The 22,936-nt window shown below is 42.9% G+C and overlaps 1 protein-coding gene across 2 annotated transcripts in view; it reads left to right on the top strand.

Moving 5' to 3' along the window:
- Positions 1-22,936, top strand: part of MAML2 (mastermind like transcriptional coactivator 2) — a 361,646-nt gene that overhangs the window by 220,371 nt on the left and 118,339 nt on the right. For both annotated transcript variants that reach the window (XM_067750771.1, XM_067750772.1), the window contains exon 2: positions 19,800-21,314. In XM_067750771.1, coding sequence (XP_067606872.1) covers positions 19,800-21,314 — 1,515 coding nt within the window. The remainder of the gene's footprint in view (positions 1-19,799; positions 21,315-22,936) is intronic.

The following is a 22,936-nucleotide window of genomic DNA, read 5'->3' as shown; positions in this document are numbered from 1 at the left end:
ACTGTCTCTGCTTTGCTGGAGCCCCTGGTCGTGGTGTTTTTAATCCCAACCAGCTCACCTTTTCCTACCTCTGCCCTCCCCACTAGTGTTGACTTCTTTGCCTGTTGGGATTGGAGTTATTGGCTCCATTTCACATTCCAGCTATACCTAATCCTAGCCATGGGAGCCCAGCCCAGATGGGGCCTGAGGCCCTTCTGCCGACAAGGACACCTAAAAAGGTGTCCTTCAAATCTGCCATTGAACCAGCTCTCAGGGGAGTCCAAGAAGGAGAGAGGCTTCTCAGTATTCACAACTTCCTTTTATGGTGGGGGCCTCTCTGTTGGGTGAAACTTTAGATGCTACTTCTTTATTTCTGAAAATATTTCAGGCTTTCCCATCCACAGAGCCAGCAATCGAAATCAGTAGATGTGTAGGGAGGGTGTGAGTATATGAGATCACAGATGCAGAAGCCAGAACACTGAGAGTGGGACTTACAAAACCAGGGCTACGTGGGGTTGATTTGCATTAGTTCATTTAAAACTGAGGTTCTGAGTGGGGAGGGAGGAGGGAGTAAGAAGGAACAGGAGTTGAGCAGATTAGGATAAAACGATGACTCTGAGAGACAGAAGGTAAAATTGGGTCCTTCTACACAGATTCCTCACCAGGAATCATCATCGTAGTACATATCTCAGTCTAGACTATCTTTTGCCCCAGGGGCAAAGTCTGGGCAATCAAAGAATGGTCTGGATTTCCCTCAGAAGGTATGATTCCTTTATTATTTTTTCAAAACCCTGCAACTCTGGTGATGGCATGCCAATTTCCTGGAGCAGGACTTCACCTAATGTTTCATTTTTATTTTTGATTTTTCCAGGAGGGGTCTCTAACCACACCCTCTGTGAGTGACTCCAAATACTTTCTCCCCATGAATAAATGAAGCATTATGTACTCAGCTATACCAGTGCCTTCATATGCTTCCAGTGTTTTTCTAGGCTTCAGCAGAGCTTAAAAATGTATAGCCCTCAATCCCCCTTTTGGGAGCCATAGAGACGGAGAGAAGGGAGTCTGTGTTCCCTCGGGGCCAAACACCCTGGATTTAAGCCTCCATTTTTTCTTTTTTCCCTCGTTGGTAACCATTTCAAATGCAAACCCATAGAAGAACACATTCTCTTTATTCAAACAACAGGGATGGGGAAACATTAAGAGCAGAGTAAAAGCTGTTCAGTGCGCCTGGATGACTCAGTCTAAAATAGTATTATAGCTTGGCAGCAAACCCACTTCAGAGAAGCTGGTGGGAGACTAAAATAAAAGTTAAATTGAGGGGGTAAATCATTTTATCAGGCTTAGGATTTCTACTTGATGTAATGAGATTCTCAATATAAAATGAGCTAATATGTCTGCCCAAGGGCATAGATGTTTGAAGAAAGAATTTGAAAATACAGCCTCACAGTAACTAGCTGTCTGAAATAAAACAATGTAGGGCAGTGAAATTCTCCTCATATAAATTTTGCCCCAGTACGTTTCCTTTTGAATGGCATGATTCAACGGGAATATCCCTTGCTTGTCATTAAGAAGGGGGACAAAAAAGCCTACAAAGTGTTTTCTTTTCCTGTCAAAGACTTTTCTATGACATTCTATTTTCCTTCTCTTCTGCCTCTTTCTCATGTATCTTCTAGAAAACCTAGGCCTGTCTTTTGCACTGCACAATGCAAACTGAATTCTGATTGTTCATAAAAGGTGAGGCTAAACATATTTCTGCATTCTTGCCTGTTGCTCTCTGACTTTGCACGACTCAAACGCAGAGTGGGCCTGGAGGGCAGAGGGCAGAGCCTTTGCTGACAAACCCACAGGGGGAAATTACGGCATTTCTTCTCAGCAGTTGACTCAGTGGCTTTTACACTTTCTCCCTTGGCTTCCCCTTTTCTAGTTCTTTCAGAGGATACTTTCCTTTAGGCCAGGTATGTTCCTTATTCCACAGAACAGGATGAGTAAGTCAAGCCTTGGGAATGTATTGCCAGCTATTCCTTCAAACTAATTCAGTTATGGAAGGAAGGGATGGCTAATGTGTGGGTGTCAAACGCGTGATCATGGAGGGTGAAATTGGGGCAAGAATGGACGCTCAGAGGCCTCCCCTCTTGCCTGGGAAGTATAAGCACAGAGGGGAGAGAAGGGTGGAAGAACGGTCTCCTTTTGGTTCTACAGATGGCTTCCATATCCCATTGGTACTTCATAGACTGTAATGATCTCAGCACAAATATTACTGGTGCCATTTGAGGTAGGTCAAGGAACACACCCAACGGGTCAGTCTTTTTTTTAAATTTATGTATAATTGATTTACAATGTTATGTTAATTTCTGCTGTACCGCAAAGTGATTCAGTTATATGTATATATATGTTCTTCTTTTAAATATTCTTTTCCATTGTGGTTTATCACAGGATATTGAATATCGTTCCTTGTGCTATACAGTAGGACCTTGTTGTTTACCCATTCTATATATACTAATTTCCATCTGCTAACCCCAAACTCCCACTCCATCCCTCCCCCATCCCCCCACCCCTTGGCAACCACAAGTCTGTTCTCTATGTCTGAGCCAATGGGTCAGTCTTCTTAGTCCAGCTGCCACCACAAGAGGGGAGGGGATATACACAGGTTCTTGGGCAGAACACTGCTATCACCCCAGGGCCATAGAGCAGCAGGCCCAAGGCTACTTTCTCAAGATGGACACCACTTCAGGTCATCCTGCACACCACAAGCATGACTGCCGAGTCCTGAGCAGAAACCAGAGCTCAGGCTCTCTTTGGCAATGGCCTGAGTCCCATTTCCTCTTTATCACCTTGCTCAAGGCCCTTCAAGCCTGGTCACCATGTAAGTGTCGGCTTGCTTTGTTGTTATAGAGAAATTGTCATCATCTGTATGGAGTGCCCCATCCAATCAATGAACGCTTCTGCTTCCATTTCAAAAAATTGTTTATTTTTACCATCGGGTTTATCTTTTCCAACTCATATGCTTATGCTTCTCCCTGGCCTTTCATGTGGCATAGGGGTCTGCTTAACAGGCAGCATTTGTAAGTACTCAAGGAAGAACTCTGTGATGGGTGGTTGTTGCTATAGCAGCCTTTTTGAGGGGGAAAAAAAACTGACCTTGAACATGGACACATAAGAAATCATAAGAAATTAAAATTTCTCCCTGAGAAAAGAATGAAGCTAGAATGCCAAAGACTCTCTCAGCCCCATGAAAAGATTTGTATGAACCTTTTCCATCCTTTGGATTGGGCATAGCAAGCTGTGGGCTCTGAATTCCCAGAATTATGTTTCAGTGTGAAAATCAAACAGCTCCATTCTTTTTCAAAGCATTTCTTTAATTATGGAGGAGATGGCCAACATGTGGGGCAGTGTCACTGTCAAGCACCTGGAGGTCATACGTATGCAACATCTTACTTAAAAACCTCCCATTCATATCTTTTAATGGGTCCCACCAATAAAGATGTGCTATTTCCTTTTCAGAGCTGTGGTCTTAGCAACTTGATGTCAGCGTTTTCAGCTTTCACAGCAGGGAAATTCAGGTGAATTCCAAACTGTGATTAGAGAGATCTGAGTGGAGTTAAAAGGAGTCAAACAATAAAAGAGAAGCACACTCCACAGACACATGCACGCAGACCGACTGCGTGCAAAGATAAATTGCATCTGCGTATGACCGTGTTAGCTCTTGCCATAAAGCAATGAATTTGCTAGGAATAGATAAAGGTCAATGGGAGAGAGGGAAAAAAAATCTCTTTCTACTGCCAAAAGTAATAAAGAGAAAGAAAAAGGCACCTGTGACACTAGATATCCTGGAGAAAAAAAGAATGTTACTAAATGATATTGAAAGTTTAAAAATATGATGAGAAGCTAAAGCAAGAAATGAAATGATGTGTGCTTGCTAGGTGAACACAGATGATGGAGAATAGTCTGAATTGATGCATAGATGGATCAAGGGTTGTTGGATTGTTCTCTCTCTCCCCTTCCCCCTATTCTCTGACTGTTTTCTTTGATGGAGAAAATGATAGGCTTGATAATACATGATGATAGGCATCCAAAGATCAAACTTTATTAGATCCTTCTTATTCGGTAGTAGGAAACTATCTGAGCAAAAGCAATTCCCATATGTGACCTTAATTTAACAAGTGATTAGACCCAATCCTGATGCTTTGAACTACCATTGGTTATCAAGATCAAGTAGGATACCATTTTAAATAGGCTTTTAGTATCCTTAGATTTCCTGCAAATCTATGCTACTGGAATTTTCACTGAAGCCACTCAATGCCCTCCATCCCTTTTTAAGTCTTTCTCTGGGTAGTTTTTGTTGTTGTTGTTCCTCAAACAGGATTTTCCTATATACCCTTATTTATTTGGACACGAAACCCAATGAAAAGAATACCTGGATGCAACACTTCTGCTTTCTCAGTGATACCTATGTTTCTCAGGGCCTGGCTTCCCTCTTATCTTGGCTGACTTCAAATGCATATGGAGCTTCCTATTACATGCAATATGTTTAACTACTCTAGGAAAAACAGGCAAACTCCATGCCTTCTATCTAGTATTTGAACAAGGAAACTCAGCCTCACTACCTCCCTTACTGGTATAGAGAAGAGAAGAAAATATGGAAGAAAACGAATGAGGTAAAGTGAAGGAATTAGGCAAGATGACAGAATCATTCATTCAAAAATGTTTAACTGCATACTTACAAATACAAAATATTGTACCAACTGCTGTGAAGGATATAAAAAATGATTAGGCATGTAACTCCCTCTAGCTGCTATCCTGCCTCTCCTTCTTTCAATCAAGCTTTTAGGAAAAATAATCTACCAATTTGCTCCCTTCTGTGACTTCCCATTCTATCCTTAATGCATTGTGATTTGGCCTCTTCCCCCAATCACCATCAAATGTCAGATGCTGTGGATACAGCTCTGCTTTGGTTCCAGGTGACCTCTCATTGGTTGACGTTGCGACCTCCCTCCCTAAAGCTCCCTTCTTCTTTCAACTGTTCATCTCCTCTACCTTACTCCTCTCCTGCTCTCTCCTTAAATTTTAATGTTCCCTAGAGTTCCATTCCCATCCCTCTTCTTTTCTCACTCCAAACTCTCTATTTGGACTCAAAACCACGTTCATTCCTTCGACTAATGCTTAGATGCGTTTCTGTCCAAGCTCTTTAGACAGCTAAAAGCTCTCTCCTGATCTGCAGACCCGAATATCTAGCCAGCAAGGAGACAGCTCCACCCATGTGACCTACAACATCTCCAGCCCAACATGGGCCAACTTGGACCTGTCATTTGCCTCCCCACCTACCTCTTAAAACAGACTTCTCTCCCTACCATTTTTTTCTCAGCAAATGACTCTATCATCTACTTAGTCACTAATCCAGGAATCTGGATTTGGCCCTAATTACTTTCTGTCACTCACATTTCTCACATGTAATTAATCACAAAGTTCATTTGGTTTCTGTTTCCTAAGTTCTCTCCCATCACCTCCGTTTCCACCACCAGCACTTTAGCTCAAGTCCAGTTCTCACCATCCCTTACTGAGTGCTGAGATATTTATTCCTGGTCTTCTGGCTTGAGCTCTCCTATCTCCAGTCCACCCACAAATGTTTGGGTGTTAGAGTATTTTTTCTAAAATACGTTACAGATCGTGTCACTCCCCTACCTAGTCCTTTGATGCCTACCCATGAGCTTCATAATTAAGCCCACCTTTCTCTGCATGGTTTCCAAGCCAGGGAGGCCATCTCCTGCATCTCCGTGAGTGCCTCACCTCTTGCCCGGTACCTGTGATGGACAGTTCCCTGAGGACCTAGTTGTCACTCTAGTGTTTCCCTGGAACAATTCCCTAGCGTGAAATGGAAGTTTTCTCTGGTGAACGCATTTCATAAACAGTCAGGCAAATTTGATTCACTTATTAGCCAGGCAACCTTGGTCAAGTTGTTTAAATTTTTGTAGCGTCATTTTTCTCACCTATAACATGAGGTTCCTTATATCTCCTCTCAAGGTTGTTGTAAGGATTTAATAGTAATAATAATAATAGTTTGTATTATTGGCCATTTCTATGTGTCAGGGCTGTTTTAAGCACTCTACATGAATTTATTTAATCTTTGCATCAGCTTTGTAAGTATCATTATTATATACATTTTACAGGTGAGAAAATCAAGGTACAGAAGTTAGGTGACTTGCCCATGGTCATAGTGATAGTAAGTAGGGAAGTTGGAATTCAATGAGTTGATATATGGAAAGTACTTTCTATTGAGTAGGCACCCAGTGAACGCTGTTGGTTCTTCCTCTTTTCTGTTGTATGCTGAACACTCATCCAAGTTTTGTTGAGAGACACAGAAGACTAGATGAAAATAATAGCTGATATTTATTAAGCCTTAATTATTTGCCATATTTTGAATACAGACTTCGTAGACATTATCTCATTTGAGACTCACTACAACTACTGAGTGGGAACTGTTACATCCATTATAAAGAGAAGGAAATTGAGGCTCAGAGAGGTTAAGTAAACTACCCAAACTATCTCATAGAGGACAGAGCCAGGACTTAAATCCAGGTCTCTTGTGCCAAAGCTCGGGCTCTTAACCACTACAATGTATTGCCTCAGAAGACATCAGAAGACACAAAACGGTGTTTATGATCTTGCGGGGGGCACTGAAAAAGATATAATAACAGTTATAAGCCAAAAGCCTTAAATACATGAGGAAAGCAAACCATGGATAGAGTGGCTGACTGGGGCACAAAATAATACAGCGGTGATCACAATTAGGCTCTGAGAAGGAGTGAGTTTTGAGCTGGAATTTGTGGACAGTGAAAGAAACGCACTGGTTGAAGAGAAAAACCCTCTTTGAGAGTGGAATGACGTATATGGAGACATGACAAATGCAGAAAATGAGTCATGGATAAAGAAGTATTTTATCCTCTAGAAATCTAACTAGTGGATACAAAATATTAATCTCAAGCCAGGTACAGAGAAGAAATGTATGTTTGGGGGTAGGGGCTCAAGTCCCAGAGGCATCAATCCTGCTGACATCCGGATTAAAAGCAATTTACAAGGTGGCAGTTGGTGAGCTTTCTCAGTTTAAATCTGTCCTGTGTTGTATCTAAAAGGCAAATGAAATAAACAGTAGCAATATTTTTGAAGATTAGGAGCTTTCTGAGTTAAGACTATGCTTTTAATATTTTAAACGGACTCAAGCAACACAGTAAATAGTTTTCTTTGCAGAATGGTGCGAAATGAGCTCTTTTATTTGTCTGATTTATCCCATGGCCATTTATAATGGGGTGAACAGTTTTTTGTTTTTTGTTTTTCATCAGGGAACAGTCAGTTAGCAGTTAACGCAAGGCCCAGGTTAGTACATTCTCCTCTCATTTTTTAAAAATGATGAATATTGACTTATCATGATACGAATTGACAGAAAGGAACGGTAACATATTCCTGTTTGAAGATACGTTTTGGGAATTCCCTGGTGGTCCAGTGGTTAGAACTCTGTCCTGACTGCCGAGGGCCCGGGTTCGATCCCTGGTTGGCGAACTAATCCCACATGCCATGCGGCACGGCCAAAAAACAAGAAAAAATAAATAAAAAGTTTCAAGAAGAACGTAAGCCTATCCTGGGAAACAGAGGTTCTCATCATCTGCAAAGAGGCTTTCTGCTCAGCCTACTGCTTTGACAGAGAGACTTACTGTTGCTTCACAATTTCGACTTGTTTAAAGTTTTATTTTCCAATCTAGGTGGGTTTATTTTCCCTCTTCAAAGAATATGGCCACACATGAAGAATTGGAATCTGTCAGGTGGAGAATTCATCTCAGTCATATAATTACCGGGCTGAGCAGGTTAGATCAAAGTGAGGGCATTGTTTTGCTATAGGACATTGCTTCAAAGAGCAGTTAAACTGCAAACAATATAAAGGCTTTATTGTCCCCCCACCATTTAATGTCATTTAAATCATCAAGAATCATTTCCCATAAATGTATGGCAAATAGTGGGATTTTAATTCCTGCTTGAAAAAGTCTGCTTTCAGACCTTCCTGGAAAGCAAAGGAAGTTTTCTATCTGCCATTATACATTCACATTTCCGGGCATGAAAGGCTTAAATTGCCCGAAGTGTAGGTTTTGTTTTTGTTTTTTCAATTATAACCAAATATCTCTGTAAACCTCTTCATGTTTCAGAGAGCCAGTTAAGCAATTTCCCCTTAGATGTGTCTTTGATGTGAAAATAAACATAGGCTGGAGTGAAAGCTGAGGTCTCTCTAAAGGAGCATCTCTCTGTATGGTTCATAGTTACTCAGACTAACATCAGACCAGAGAAAACACACATCAACACCCTGTATCGAACCTTGATACAGTTGCTATAAGAAAAATATTTCTTCAAAAGTTTCAAAAGAATGATGACATCAATGCCAAAAACATCAAAGGAGCTGTTTGGTGCTTTCAGGTACTTTGCCAAACTACCTTCTAAATGCTGCTTAACATTCCTTTGTAACGGAGTTAAAGATGAGCCTGAAATTGCAGGGACCTCTTAAAAGGTCTGCTCATCGCTCCCGCCTCTGTCTCCAGGTGATAGCATCCAAACCAGTTAACACGTTGCAGACCTGGGTTGTCTAAACATGATTCAGATGGAAGTTTTATGTTCAGGATATTCTTGTGCATCGAGGGGAGAATTGGTGGAGATATCATCTCTGGACCTCCCCTGGGTATGCCGTGTCGAGCTATGTGAAGACAATGGGAACCCTGTTAGAATCCTGCTGTCATGGAACAGCCGCCCTCATTCTTAATTCATAACGCTCTCCTTTCATAAAGGCTGTGGAAGAGCTGGGTTAATGACCACACGTGGCAAGTTGAAAGAGAAACCAAAATAAATGTGTGCATTTAGCCTCTGCTCAGCTTTTCAATTTTAATCAGTCAAGAAAAATGTGCATTTACCTTATGAAGACTCTAACTGGAACGTAATTATTGGCTTTATTACATCTTTGTTTTAGTTGGGAATCGTCTGTTGTAAGCGACAGAAGCCCCCTTGAAGTATCATGAGGAAAAAAAAAGGTGTAGGTGTGTATGTTGGGGGGAGATTTATTGGAAGGTTACAGGGCATCTCAATTACAGGAAGTATAATTGACTCTCTCAAAGGGCTGGAACCAGGAATTGGAAAGCTTCAGGAATCTCTCTGCGTCTCTGTCTCTCCCACTCCTTCCTCCCTCCCCCTCTCTTTCAGCGTGTTTTCTCATCCTGGCTTTACTCTGGGCATCAGTTTCATTCTCCCATCTCTGTAGACTCGCTTTCTCTGTCTCTCATTGTACATGACTGAGAATGATTCCAGTACAGGCAGCCCTACATCTCTCTCATTTCAAGTGCACAAAGACTACTGAGAAGGTCTTGTTTCAATTTCTGATTACTAGAAAAGCATTGAAATGGTTCAACTTGAATCAAATGTCCGCCTTGATCCAGTCTGCTTGGGGCTCGGGGAGATGGGATGTCCCGCCGTCAGAAGCAAGCCCCGCTACCGGATTCTCCGAGAAGTGTGGTTATTTAGCATGGGCAGACATACTGAATAACATGTTCGCATCAATCTTAATTATATAGATGATATATGTTCCTATATCGAAAAATTAGAAAACACAGACATATGAGCAAAGTGGCAAAAACAATCATCATCCTGCCACCAGAAAGTACTTCAGAATCTTGAAGTGTTTCCTTCTAGACATTTTATTTTGCTTTAAATAATCTTTTTGACCGCCTATTTGTTTGGGTTATACTAGAGATGAGTTACAGTGGTCACCAAGATAGACACAGCTCAAGCCTCCCTCTCTAGGGCTTATTGGGAGATAGATAGGGCTTGCATGGGAGATAGACTTTATCTAGGGCTTTCATGGGAGACAGACTTAAAAATTGGAAGCAAATGAATACAAATATTAGGAAATTGTAATAAACACTGTAAAGGAAACAATCAGGAGGTTGAGTTGGAAGACAACCATGAGAGCATATTTTAGGTAGGTGGTCATGGAAAACCTCTGCTGGGGTCACACTGAAGAAAAAGAAGGAGCTAGCTATGATAAGAGTGAGAAGAGGTAGAGGAGGTGGAGAGTTACAGAGCAGAAGACCTGAAGCTGAAATCACCTTTTGTGTTTGGGGGAATTAAAAAAAAATAATATGGCTGGAGCTTAAGTGTGAGAGGACCATCCCTTTGGTTGCTATGAGGAGAACACACTGGGATGGGCAGGGGCTGTGTGAGGAATAGATTGGGTTGGGGAGAGGCAAAATGTAGGGTCAGATTCTCAGAATGGGGTTGAACAATACTTGGTACCTCACTGTGCATGAAGCAGAGGGGGCGTGAGGAAAAAGGAAGAATGTGGTCAGAGAGAATTAGGCTGGGAAGAATAGGAACCCTTAGTACCTATTTAAGTCAAATAAGCCCTTTAGGATGAGGGAGAAATGCTGCCACGGAATTAGGAGTGGCTGGGTTTTATACTGGTATTATTTTACAAAAAAGTGGGGACTCTTCAGTACCTGGGTTCAAACCCCAAAATAATGAATTGCAACAATCCTGGGATGGTGTGAGGGCATTCTCTCTGCCACCTGTGTTTTCCTGATATTCACATTGGCCAACGTTTTGGAATAAATCCAATTCCCACAGGCATAAGGAAAGAAGAGCAAGCTCTTAGAACACCGGTGCTTTTCCTATCACTCCAGTATCTCTCAGCTCTGCCCCAGTTCCCAGCAGCTCTGCAGCTGGACAAAGAATTGCTAAGAATCAGCCCTATGGTTTATGAAGCCCTGTGGTATGATTCATGGCCAATGGCAGAGAATCATAGACGTCCCATAAACTGATTCATCTAACATTCCAAGACCACTGGCTGCCCAGTAAGTCAAATCGTCCGCCAGTCAGCGAGCTAGTGCTGGACTGAGCTTGTGTGAACACATGAGATGCACAAGTACTCTCTCTTCCACTGACTCCTTGGAATCACACTGAAGTGAAAAACTCACAGACCTGAATCACTTACCAAAGACAATATTAGACAGAAAGTGCTAAAATCATTAAAGCAGGAAGAAAGAACATGAGGGAAAGTAGGAGGGCAAGGCCTCACAGAGGAGATACCCTGACCTTGAGCTAGGCCCCTTAGAATGAAAGCTTTCAGACTGGGCCCTCCAGCTAAGGACGAGAGAGAAGCCACTTGATTAATGGTACTTAATACATTGTACATTCTGCTGAGGAGGACATTTAGAGATTTCCAGAGAATTGCCAACATTTTAGACACAGCATTTTTGGGGGATTTGCTTCGATATATTTTGGGCAAAAAGTGAGTCATGATTAAAGTATTTCATGCACAAAGTGGTTGGGTTTTTCAAGCTTTTATAGAATATTCTGTTCATTTTCTATTAAACACAGAGGGTCCATCTCTGAAAGGTGGCCCCACCAGCCCCTGCTTTATGATGATTGTAGCAACTAGTCAGGAAGACCAAGGAGACAGTCATCAGGATAATCACACTGGTTACCACTAAGTGGATCTAGAATGACACTGGTTAAGCTAGTAGACAATATGGCAAAGTACTTCTACCTTGAATTTTCTAATTTAATTTCAACATTCCCCTGTTGTTAGACAACAAGTTTTGTTACACTGTCACTAGCAGTGTAGCTAAATATCATAAAACAATCTTATCATTTGCATATTTGGGGGTGTATTTCCTTGGAAGGGAGAGGGATTCCTTTCCTATCTTTCCAGACAAAGGCCACTCTCCTCCACAGCTAATCCCATACACACCTCGGCATAGCAACCATCACATTGCACTGTTCCTTTTCGTTTTATTTCCAGACAGACTGGTACACTCCTTTTTGTTTGTTTTTATCAATTCTCACATTTACTGAGCACTATGTTCTAAGACCAAATTTTGCAGGCTCTTTATGTGCTCTAGCTACTTGGTCCTCACAACAACGCTAAGACATCGACAGCCTCACAGAATATATACTTGGTGCTAAATAAATATCTGTTGAATGAATGAGTAAACAGATGCCATTTTACAGATGAGGAAAGGCTCGTTTTGTTGTCTTCAGTTTGCCTTTGTCTAGCACATGCTGGCATGTAACAGTCAGGACAGTAGGAAGCCTCACACAGGCTCAGACTCAAGTTCTGCCTCTTCTACTGAAAAAGAGCCACCAGGGATGGAGCGCTGCCCTGAGCTGGGAATGCTGCTGGTGCTTTACTTACATGGTTCCTAACCCCCCTAAAACCCCATCCTACAGGGAGGACAGTGACTGGTTCAAGCTCAGTGAAGAGGAGGGAAGTAGCATTCACATCCCAGGTTTACTAGCAGCTCAATTCCATGTTCCTTGGAGATCCCGCAGCCTCCCATTCATCTTGATAAAACAGGATGTGTAAAATATATGATAGTACTTATATGTGGAATCTAAAAAAATGATACAAAGGAACTTATTTACAAAACAGAAATAGACTCACAGACATAGAAAACAAACTCATGATTACCAAAGGGGAAGAGGGGAGGGATAAATTAGGAGTCTGAGATTAACAGATATACACTACTATATGTAAAATACATAAACAACAAGGACCTACTGTATAGCACAGGGAACTATATTCAATACCTTGTAATAACCTGTAATGGAAAAGACTCTGAAAAAGAATCTATATATATGTATGTATAACTACCACTCTGAGACAGCGTTGCATGGGTTCTCATCCCTCTTCCCTCAGTGAATGTTTTGTGAGTTGATGACAAACTTGGAACATTCTCCAAGGGGAAGGGCTAGAAGTGTGCAAACTGAGAAAATGCTGTAATGAGACGTCCTCACTCTGCCCTGCAATGAGGAGTGTGTTTCTGAGGCAATTTCCATCTCTTCTGGTTACTCTTCTACAAGCAGCCATGAACAATAAGAAGGGGGCAGAGAGGCACTAAAGAAGTTCTGAATGTGGGACTCTTTGGCATGTAGTGTCTTTAGAAGGACAGTGTGTTGACTTGTTTTCTCTACAAAGATCCTGAATTTGCAGCGCTCTGGATTCTATATAAAACTTTATCTTTGGTTTCATTAAAAACATAGCTATTTTATTGACTTAAGTGGTCACATTTCTCAGAGTCCAGACCTTATGGAACAAAGTTATGGGACAAAGTTTCCAGATAGATCTAACATGCCTTCCCCAACACCTTCCACCAAAAAAATAATAAAATTAAATTAAATTAAAAATCACACTTTATTCTGAAGGAATAAAAATGGAAGTTCCTAAAAATTATACAGGAAGTATCATTTACATGGGACATTGAGTCAAGGTGGGGCTTAGAATTGCACCCCAGGAGGCTCAGCACCACCTGGAATCCATCACAAAACTTCACACACACCTTCACGTTTGGTTTACATGGATGACAACGTTGTTTCAGTTCTCAAGCTTCTCATTCCTTGACTTCAGGGTTCATAAGAAAGTGATCACTCAAGCAAAACTCTAGTGGAACCATTAAACTGCTTGTGAATTGGATATGAAGATATTTACCACAGCCTTCTTCTTACCATTGCTTTACTGCTCGGTTGTTAGAAGGGTCCAGCTTCTCAAGTACTGAGATCATCCAACAAGCTACTATTTGAACACCTGTAATGTACCCAGCATTGTGGTTAGTACTAAAAGGAGCCAGTCAAGTATAAGACACAGTGCCCAAGCTCAAAGACCTTAAAATCTAGCTGGGCAAATCTAATTACTATATGGACATAAAACAATACCTCGCAATACAGGGAAGCACTACGGAGAAGCTCTGAACTCTACAAGGGCTAAATAAGAAGTAGGAGCTTTTTGATGTCTTCAGCAAAAGCCTTATAACTCCATCTAGTTTGTTTGGGGGCAGGAGAGCCAGGGAAGAATCACTCTTACTTTCAAGTACTGTGATGAGCTGGAATTTGCTGTTTCAGGATCCCAAACATTTTTACTTCAAGAATCAAATCGAGTCATAAATTATTGGGGGAGTTGATCTCTTTCTCATATTACCTATTCTGAACCCTATCTCTAATCAGCCATGAGTAAAATGGCCTGAGGAAAGCTTACAGAGGATGGGACCAAGATATTCCCTTAAGTATCTAAGCAGAGGTAAATTTGGTTCTCGTGTTTATTTCTTTTTGAGAAAGACAGAAATCTTCTTGAGGAAAAAAAAATGTGACCTATGGACTGAATTGTTACCTTTGTGTGGCATATTCCCTGTTTCTAGGGCAGCACAGGAGACAAAGAATGCATTTATTTGTGGAAAGGGATGGGGGCAGGGAAAGAAACAGAAACCAGAGGATTGTGCAATAATGGTGTTCTTAAATCCCTCCAGGAAGTTTGTGTTTCTAGTCCTTTGGAAGAGTAAAGCACAGCTGTTGAAAAAGGAGAGTTTACCAGGGGACTGCAGCCCTGATGCCACTGTGTATTGGATTTTCCTTGTCCATATGCTTCTCGGCACCTCCATTTGCAGCCCTTGGGGCAGGCAGGCCACTGTGTCTGGGCCCTGCCCTGAGCAGGCCTACCCCTTCCCCCAGTAGAGACCGCAGGCCTCAAATAGCACAGAGGTGTTCAAGGAGAAGAGTCAGAACAAGGATGAGAGTAAAAGGAAACAGTCTGCTGGGTCTCAGCGAAGGGAAATACACTGATTCCTGTGTCATATGCAAGCCAGACGAGACTTGCTGTGTTGAAATCCTTCCCAAAAGAAGCCCTTTTCTTGGATGGCTAGTGAAAGGGTGATATTGTATGCATAATCTCACAAATTAAATATAATAATTTTGGGGAGCAGGTTTATTGTACAAAACAAAATGTGCCTCTCAGTCCATCTAGAAAAAGTATAAATATTGAAATGTAGCACTCATTTGAAGCCTTTACATGCTGCCATGAGCTTAGTCATCTGCATTTCTCTCATGCCAGGGATCATTGCACAGAACCCTCTCTGGATGATCAATAAATCTTTTTGAATGACCCAGTGACCCTTTGTCTCTTCCCTTTCTTCTGTTGGAGCCTCGAGAGTGATGTCCTGAGCTTTCACCATCAACCTCCAACCAATGATGTCACCATCCTCTCCTGCCATCCATCTCTATGAGTCCTGAATGCCCTTACCCTTGCCCTGTGCATGCCATACATCTTCATTCTGTTATTCTTCTACCTTGGCTCTCTGTGTCCACTGTGTTGAGAACAGTGTTGGCACGTGGCAAATTGAAGGCCAAAGGAAAGCAAGCAGTGTAGTAAGTGATTCAGAAGGAGGCCTTCGGAACCGGACTCGGGTTGCCAGCCTGCTTCCATATCATGCACTATGCAATCTTAAAGTCAGAAGCTGCAATTTCTTCACGTGAAAATGAAGATCAGGATACATGTTCAGAGAGCTGTGAGAAGATTAAATGGGACTCTACACAACACTTGCTTTAAGAGCACCTGTCTTAAATTAAGTAGTCAATACATAGTAGTTCTGAAGTGAGAGCCTTTGGGGGACCTCTTGCTTTTGAGGGCCCCTTCTTCCTTATAAAAACTTTTAAAATTGTATTTTATGACTGTGTTGACATCAAGATAAATATATTACTATATATATTAAAACATTTCCTCAACCTAAAAGTTCAATTTTTCTTCCATACTAAATTAAATTATATTTTCATGGGCCCCTAAGACTACTGTAGGCCCTGGGCACTGTGCCTACCCAGCCTAATGGATAAGTCAGCCCTGGTGAGAGATTTGTTCTGGAGATTCTTTCCTCTACCCTTTCAGTGTTATTAACTGCTTTCTGGAAACTATTTGTCCCCTCTGGCTTTCAGGGTATACCCTGCCCTTATACTTCTACCTGCCCCCATCCCGTCTTCCCCAGCCACCTGGAAGGTCTACACTGTGGAGCTCCCAACTTCCCTAAACCAGCTGCCATCTTTCTTGATGTAAACCCATGTCTTCATTCCTCTGACTGAGTCTCATTCCCTTAGGACGATTCCTGGCCTGATAAGGTGGCATTGAATTTTCTGATAAACTATTTCTCACTGAGGTATTCATGATATGACTCTCTGTGTTCTCTCTCTCCTTCTAGAATACAGTATTTCCATTTTGTCACAGAAATTTTTGAGACTCTATACCACAATTGAAAGCCATATATCCGATGGAGACATTTTAGTCCAGCAAAGAAAATACTTCAGAGCAAAGATTGAACTTTGAGAATCACTGAGATTGTATTGTGCCTCTACTTTTGTGCATTCATTGGGCCTTGGTGACATAACTTTGATTAGAAGCTTCTACAAGGCAGGACATAGACTATCCCCAAAATTCTCTTGGTAAATATCATGCCTGATGAAGTCCTAATGGAATCTTTTTAACCATGGGGATGTCTTCCATGTGTCACTGAGAAGGACTTCTGTTTCCCACCTTAAGTCATCCATCCAGCTATGCTTGGTGGTGACTTTACACCATGATACATATGCCTATAAAACACTTCTCACTCCCTCATTGTCTATTATTTTCTGGGTTCAGGCAGGAAAGTGTTCTCAGAGATAATCCTATTTATAAAGGAGGGAACTGTGGTCCACAGAAGAGAAATAACTTCCTGAAATAGCAAAGCAAGTAATGCCAGAATCAGGACTAGATCCTGGGCCAGCTTCCTCAATACCTGCGTGTGGGCACCAGTTACTTATCTCTGTCAGGGCCTGGGGTACCATTTACTCCCCAGCACAGGCTCAACAGTGGGAATCCTTGGTTTGGTAAATAAAGCCGGGCTTTATTGCTTAGTGTTTGTTTGACCTTGAAGAGTTCCTCAGTCTCCCAACCTCAATTTTCTCATCGCTAAAAGGGAAGGGAGAGGGTAGAAATAGTATCAACCTTACAGAGTTGTTGTTGCGAGGATTCTTAGAGTTGTTCTGTGAGAATTAGATGCGACTATCCATACAAAAAGCTTAGCTCAATGGCTAGCACCCAAGCCCTCAATAAATGACTTTGTTGTCGTTGTTACTACTATTATTATTACTACTACTACTACTACTGCTACCACCACCGCTAATTCTATTACTCCATCTCCAACCCTGGTGGCTTAGAGAAAGTCCTGGAGCTGCTTCCCAGAGTATGTACTGAACTGCCCAGGGAGTGGCCTGAGCAGTAGAGAATCTGGCAGAACAGGTTTTTTCAAAGCAGTGGAAAATAAATCAAAGGCAATAACCCAAACCTGGAAAAAGAATGTTTTCCTTTGTTTTTTCTTTACCAGTTGTGGAAAAAACCTTCAAAATGTAACATGCTGAAATAAATCAGTGTGGCCTCTCTTAAGGTAACACGGCTGACCCTCTTTGGTCTGTGCTCTTCCTGACCGCCTGTGGACAGACGGTAACCACTTTCAGTTTGTGCCAAATGCAGTGATGGCTGACAGTGTTCTGTGGTGATGTTGGCCTATATCAGTGAATAGACAAGATTAGGAGTCAGGGAAACATGGAGAGACAGCAAAGATGAGGGAACAAAAGCTTCACAGCCAGGTACAAAGGGTACCCTATTCCTTGCTGCAACCTGCTCATCACCAAATGTTAAATCTCATGGGATTTAGTTAGGGCTCTTGGTTGAAAGTAACAGAAGCTCAACTCACATTAGCTTAAGCAACAAGGAGACTTTATTGTAAAGATTCCATAGTGTATCAAGGAAAACAAAGAGAGAGGCAGAGCTGGCCTAAGATTGAAATCAGGCCCTCAAATGCTATCAAAATTTGTGTCCTTCCTCTCTGCATCATTCCCTCTTTTTCCACAGACTTACTTCCTCTATGGCTGTGGTTGGCTTAGTGGAACAACACTTCACAAGTTTTATAAATGACTGTGCAGCTACCCAAAGAGAGCCTGGTCTCACTTTCTCCGATTTCACAATTCTCATGGAAGGAATGATTGGCCCAGCTTGGGTCAGTTTCCTTTTTCTGATTGCCCATTAGCAATGGTAAAAGGTAAACATTGGTTACACCAGCATGGTACATCGACCATAACTATACACACTTGTGAGGGGGCAAACCCACAGGTAATGGATTACTGAAACAGGTATCGAGGAACTACATGACAAGAAACATACTGTTCACATTCAGCCCTAGATTGCATCCCCGCCATTCCCTGATTCCTCATCATGTGATGAGAGATCCAGGATATCTCTGTGCTCACTACCCCCTCCCTCTTCGTGCAAGGCAGACCCTAGCCCTGAACAAGGTGACTCCAGCATCATATAGTGGAAGTGACACAGGCTTTAGAACTATGCAGAACTTGAGTTAAAGCCCAGGTCTACCACTTATACTGGGCAAGTTATTTAGCCTCCCTGAGCCTTGGTTTCCTTATCTATAAAATAACGCATATCTAATGGATATTGTAAAGACTTTGTCTTTATTGTAAAGTCTTTGTTGTAAAGACTAAGGAAAATAAAATAACCATATTTAAAGTACTTGGCATATAATAGGTGCTCAGTTACGTTAATTTCATTTTCTAATTAGGTTACCTAGAAATCTTCAGGAGGGTGGGGGAGTGATGGTAAGAGAAAAGGGAGGACAGGAGAAGTGATAGAATTTTATATCTGGGAAGTGTCCTTCTGCCTCAGTAATTTGCAATTATCTTGAGCGAACATTAAATAATTGAAGTGGGTCAGCTGCACTGGGAAAGCCACCCTTTGCTAGATATAGTCTCTCACTTTAGAGGCAAAGCAACAAGGATCTCAAGATCAATGGTGCATGTTTTATGTTTCTTATTAATTTACTGGTGTGACTGTATGGTCCTTAAATCTCTATATATAATGTCTGAAGTTAATAGAATACAGTCTTATCACTGAGTGAGTGATTGAAGTACTTTAATATTTTGTTGTTACTGTTGCTGTTTAGAGAGATGTTCCTCTTTGAGAAGGTAGTAAGCCATATTTTTTTATAAACTAAACTTCATTGAGTTCTTACTTCAGTAAACCCTGTGCTAAACGTTTACATGTCTCATGTCTTCCTATGAGTTAAGTGCTGTCGTCCCCATTTTCCAGGTAAGGAAATTGAGGCTCAGATAAGTCCAGAGCCAGGATCACTTAGCACTCAGTGACAGATTGGAATTTGAGCGCCGCTTAGCCAGTTCCAGAGCCTGCGTTCTTAACCACTATGCGGTACTCCCTCTCTACACCTTGGTTTTGGCTAAGAGATTTCGAGACGGGCCAGATAAAAAATGAATCCCCCGGAAAATCTGTGCTTAGAGTGGCTCATTTGATAAATGATGACCTCATAACTTCTGTGCAGCCACCCAGTATTGCTACAGGGGCTCAAATGCAAGCTGCAGAATCATAGGAAGAAAAATAGTTAAACAACAGAGAGACTACCTCCTTCGACACGACAACTATTCTGATTACTTACTTAGAGGATAAGAGTGATGATGGGTTGAATCTGTGAAAAAGAAACTGGAAATTGGGTCTCAGCTTTAGACTCTACAGTGTTTCCCATCTTGGTCAAAATTGTATTCAGTCCAGTGGCCTGTGGCCGTGTGGGTTATGTGTGCGTGCATGTGGAATAGTTTGGCCTGTTCCAGAAAACAACACCACTTTGCTGATTAATCATAAGCATTATCAATAACTCCCCATGACACGTGAAGGATTCTTCATCCATCGGCCAACGTACCAATCATGGGAACCTCTATGACCTGTCACCCCTCACTGACCTGCTCCTCCAGAAACATTTTGCTCTGTTTGTGCTACTGTAAGTTTCATTATATTCCAAACTGGGCTTCATTTGTGCCTCCTCCTTTGTGTAAATGGAAAAAACATTCAAATATTCTGTCTCTTTTGACTAAACGCATCTTGAAAAATATCTCATGTTTTGTTTTCTTATTCCCCCTCTGTCTTTCAGCTCCAGGGTTCCTTGAAAAGAAAACAGATAGTTAACCTGTCCCCTGCCAACAGCAAGAGGCCTAATGGCTTTGTCGACAACTCATTCCTTGATATCAAAAGAATCCGTGTTGGGGAAAACCTCACTGCAGGACAAGGGGGCCTCCAAGTAAATAATGGACAAAGTCATATGATGTCAGGGACCTTGCCCATGAGCCAAGCACCCCTGAGAAAGACTGCCACGCTGCCAGCCCACACACATTCTCCTGGAAATGGTATGTTCAACATGGGCTTAAAGGAAGTGAAGAAGGAACCGGGAGAGACTCTCTCTTGCAGCAAGCACGTGGACGGTCAAGTGACCCAGGAGAATATTTTTTCTAACAGGTACGGAGATGACCCCGGAGAGCAGCTGATGGATCCCGAGCTGCAGGAACTGTTCAATGAACTGACCAATATATCTGTGCCTCCCATGAGTGACCTTGAGCTTGAGAACATGATCAACGCCACCATAAAGCAGGACGACCCGTTTAACATCGACTTGGGTCAGCAAAGCCAGAGGAGCACTCCCCGGCCATCCTTGCCCATGGAGAAGACGGTGATCAAAAGTGAATACTCACCCGGCCTGACCCAGGGCCCCTCGGGCTCTCCTCAGCTGAGGCCCTCATCCGCCGGCCCTGCGTTCTCCATGGCCACCTCGGCCCTCTCCGCTTCCTCCCCGATCCCTTCGGTCCCTCAGAGCCAGGCTCAGCCCCAGACGGCCTCAGGAGCAAGCCGGGCCCTGCCGAGCTGGCAGGAAGTATCCCACGCCCAGCAGCTCAAACAGATCGCAGCTAATCGTCAGCAGCACGTCCGGATGCAGCAGCACCAGCCGACCAGCTGGCCAGGCTTGCCCTCTTCGGCGGGGCCCTCCCCAGGTCCATTTGGGCAGGAGAAAATCCCCAGCCCCTCTTTTGGCCAGCAGCCATTCAGCCCCCAGAGCTCCCCCATGCCGGGGGTCGTGGGCGGTGGCAGCCAGTCGAAGGTCATGGCGAACTACATGTACAAGGCCAGCCCCTCGGCCCAGGGAGGGCCTCTGGACGTGCTCCTGCAGCAGAAGCCTCAGGATCTTAGTCGGAGTTTCATGAACAACCCACACACAGCCATGGAGCCCCGACATGGCAGCACCAAGCCTTTGTTTCATTTTAACTCAGATCAAGCCAACCAGCAGATGCCTTCCGTTTTGCCTCCCCAGAGCAAGCCTCCTCTCCTGCATTATACCCAGCCGCAGCCACAGCCGCAGCAGAGCGCGATTTCAGCTCAGCCGCAGCAGCAGCAGCAACAGCAGCCGCAGCCGCAGCCGCAGCCGCAGGCACAGCCGCAGCCGCAGCCGCAGCAGCAGCAGCCGCAGCAGCAGCCAGCAGCTCAGCCCACCCAACCCCTCTCGAGCCAGCCTTTGCTGAGGTCGCCGTTACCACTTCAGCAAAAGATCCTGCTGCAGAAGATGCAGAGTCAGCCCATCACAGGACTGGGGTACCAAGTCTCCCCACAACACAGACAGGTAAGGGCTGTGCTCCTCCCAACGCAGAGTACCCAGACACCATTCAGCTTGGTCCCGTTGCTTTGGTTACCATTATGTTTGCACTGGGACAGAATCAAGACCACAAAGACAGCCATGGTGCTGACAGATGCCTCTGAAGACCTCATGAAGGTTCACTTGAGGCATCTGGAGGCAAGAGCATCTTCCTTGTAGAGCATCACTGTCATTGGGGTCTGTTGTGATCAAAGGCTCTTGCTTATTAAGAATGTTGCCTTAGAATCCATGCCTTTAGTGACAAGTCCAGTTGTCAGTTAATTTGTTCAGTCAATAAATCAGTCATTAAGTCGGCATGCATGCCCTGAGTACCTACCGCATGCATGATGTTGTGATTGTGCTGAGTATTGAAATAAGGCCAGACATGATCTTAAGAGTGTTTAATGACAAACCTCCACCCACACCAACCAACTGAAACATCTAAACGCCCAACCCATCATAATGGACCCTGCTGTGATTCCATGCTGGTGCATGAAGGTTGAGTATCCACCTTAAATAAGACATGTTCTCTGTCTGCAAGTACAGTCTGGAGAGGTCGACAGGCTTTAAAAACTATCATTTTAATACTGAATGGAAAGGATAAGGACATGGAGCACAAAGCTTGGGTATCTACTGAGCAAGGGGAAATCAGGAAAGGCTGCCGGAGAAGGTAATGTGTGAATTAAGTGTTAAAGCATGAAATTGTCATGACTACCAACAGAAAAAAATCTGTGGTTACCTTATATCCTGTGGTTAACATAAAGCAGAGGTTTTATTCTGCCCCAAACAGGAATCATATGAAGAGATAGCCCTGTGTCTCCAGAACACACACTGGTGAATCAGTGCTGATCCCCAGGGAACTTGCAAGGAAAAATTCTTCCTGGAATAAGTGAGGGAAGGCAGGCAGGAAGGCTGAATGTTGCTTTGTGCATGTAACTTGACAGATCTGCGTTAGCGTCCAAGCACAAAGACAGCACGTTACCTGTCAAAACAATGTGTCAGGACAGTATGACGGCACAGAGCCTGGTTCCAATCACATTCCTAGAGTAGTTTGTATGGCTACTGCCCAGAAAAGAATGCCACCAGCACCACAGACTGTGGCCAAGCTAACCTTTGCCTTAGATATATGCCAGGAGAAAACTAGACTCAACTAGGATTCAAGAGCTGTGTCCCAAGTAAACTTTCGGCTCTTAACCACTTACGAAGTGTGTTTTTCTAAATCGTAGATTATGAAGAATGGACTTGGAGTAGAGTCATGTGTATATTACAAAGTTCCATTTTTAGCATGGGTAATTTGGGGATCGTTTAAAAGCAAACAGTATTGTGGAACTACTTTCTAATATTCTGTGTAGCCACTTTGCTGTGGGTGAACCTGGGTTTAAATTCTAACTCTGACATTCTAGCTGTGTGACCTCCAGCGAATCAGTGAGCCTCTCTAAGCCTCAGTTTCCTCACCTGTAAATGAGGATGATAGGATTTGGGGAGAGTAAGTGATGTATCTCTCAGGCGGGGGTCTAGAATAAAGTTGGCTATTATTGTGATTATCATGGAAAGGACCATACATGATATCAGAATATTTTTCAACATGCATTACTTTTATGTAGGAAGCC

Source organism: Pseudorca crassidens, chromosome 9 (genome assembly GCF_039906515.1).
Source record: "Pseudorca crassidens isolate mPseCra1 chromosome 9, mPseCra1.hap1, whole genome shotgun sequence".
Lineage (NCBI taxonomy): Eukaryota > Metazoa > Chordata > Mammalia > Artiodactyla > Delphinidae > Pseudorca > Pseudorca crassidens.
Note: the sequence above shows the minus strand (reverse complement) of the source record. Positions and strands in the feature narration are given on the sequence as shown.